General features: G+C 23.5%; 1 protein-coding gene across 1 annotated transcript; it reads right to left on the bottom strand.

Annotated features, from left to right (window-relative positions):
- Positions 1-278: 278 nt before the first annotated feature.
- Positions 279-482, bottom strand: LOAG_14320 (hypothetical protein; the record flags this gene model as incomplete). Its single annotated transcript, XM_003149817.1, has 1 exon — positions 279-482. A coding segment is annotated over one exon (204 nt), but the record flags the coding sequence as incomplete, so codon positions are not given.
- Positions 483-1,309: the final 827 nt, after the last annotated feature.

Raw genomic sequence — 1,309 nt, 5'->3', positions numbered from 1 at the left:
AAAGGGAAAATTACTCCCTTTTAGAATTACACAAATTTTTCATTTCTTCTTTTATAAGAAGAAATAAATAAGATTTAAAAAAAGTTCACATAATTACATTATTTACTTAAAATATTAGCCGTAATTTTGTATATTATATTATTATATTTAGCTTAGTTAAAGTTAATATATTACTATGTTCTCCCTTCGTTTTTTTTTTTTTTTTTTTTAAATTCTATTTAATTCCAATTATAATTATATTACCAATAAACTCGTATTATAACTTCAAATGAAATTACCTGTTTGAAAATGAAATAAGAAGCCATTAATGTCATATCACATAATGCAATTGCAATTAAAAAGGCATTGAAATGATTTCGTCGCATTGCTGGCCTTAGTAATACTACGACAATTGCAAGATTAGCAAATACACCGGTGATACAGAGGAAATGATAAAGGAATATGTGAATCGGTAAATAAGCATTTGCCAGTGGAATAAAAAACTGAAGAAATTTGAACTTTAGAAATGGAAAAATTTTAAAAAATTTTAAAAAAAAATTTTAAAAAAGGAAAAAAATTACTAAAAAATTTAAAAAAAAATTTTTTAAAAATTTTAAAAATTTTAAAAAGTTTATAAAGAAGAAAATTTTGTTATAAATTAAGGAAAGATATATTTTCAGTTAATTTTATCACTTCTTTATCAGAAACCATTAATAGAACGATTCTCTCCTTTCAAGTTTTATTTTTGTTTTTTTCATTTCATCATTTAATTTTTACACTTCACCTTAATGGAGCATTTATAAATTATTAGCATAAGCAAAAAAAAAGCACTTCCGGTTTCTATAATTAATTTAAAAATTGGGATCAAACATGATTTTATGTTTTATATATATATATATATATATATGCTGATGCTTCAAGCAATGATCGATTACGATAAATCCTTAGTAAGGAACTGTCTTGATTATTTTTCCTGGATGAAATCATTCATTTTCCACTAATTAATATTTTCCAGTAACTAATTAATGAGTTATTTGCTAATGAACCATTTAATTTAGCTCAATTTAAATGATTAACCAATGGTGCGTCAATTTTTAATGAATCTTTTAGAATCCTATCAAACTCTCGTCAACATTCAGACTAAATTGAATGGTCAACTTAAAACATCAACTTGCCTCGTCACTAAAATGTCAATAATTCAGATCATCCAACTTCATTTTTCCCTTTTATTTCTCACTTCAGCAATTTAAACAAATAGATTGCATTTTTTGTTTTTCTCGAATTATATAGCATAGATGTTGTTTACAAATTGTAAAAGGTCAAAAAACAA

Source organism: Loa loa (genome assembly GCF_000183805.2).
Source record: "Loa loa unplaced genomic scaffold supercont3.1149, whole genome shotgun sequence".
Classification (NCBI taxonomy): Eukaryota; Metazoa; Nematoda; class Chromadorea; order Rhabditida; family Onchocercidae; genus Loa; species Loa loa.
The sequence above is the reverse complement of the archived record's forward strand: the minus strand, read 5'-3'. Positions and strand labels throughout refer to the sequence as shown.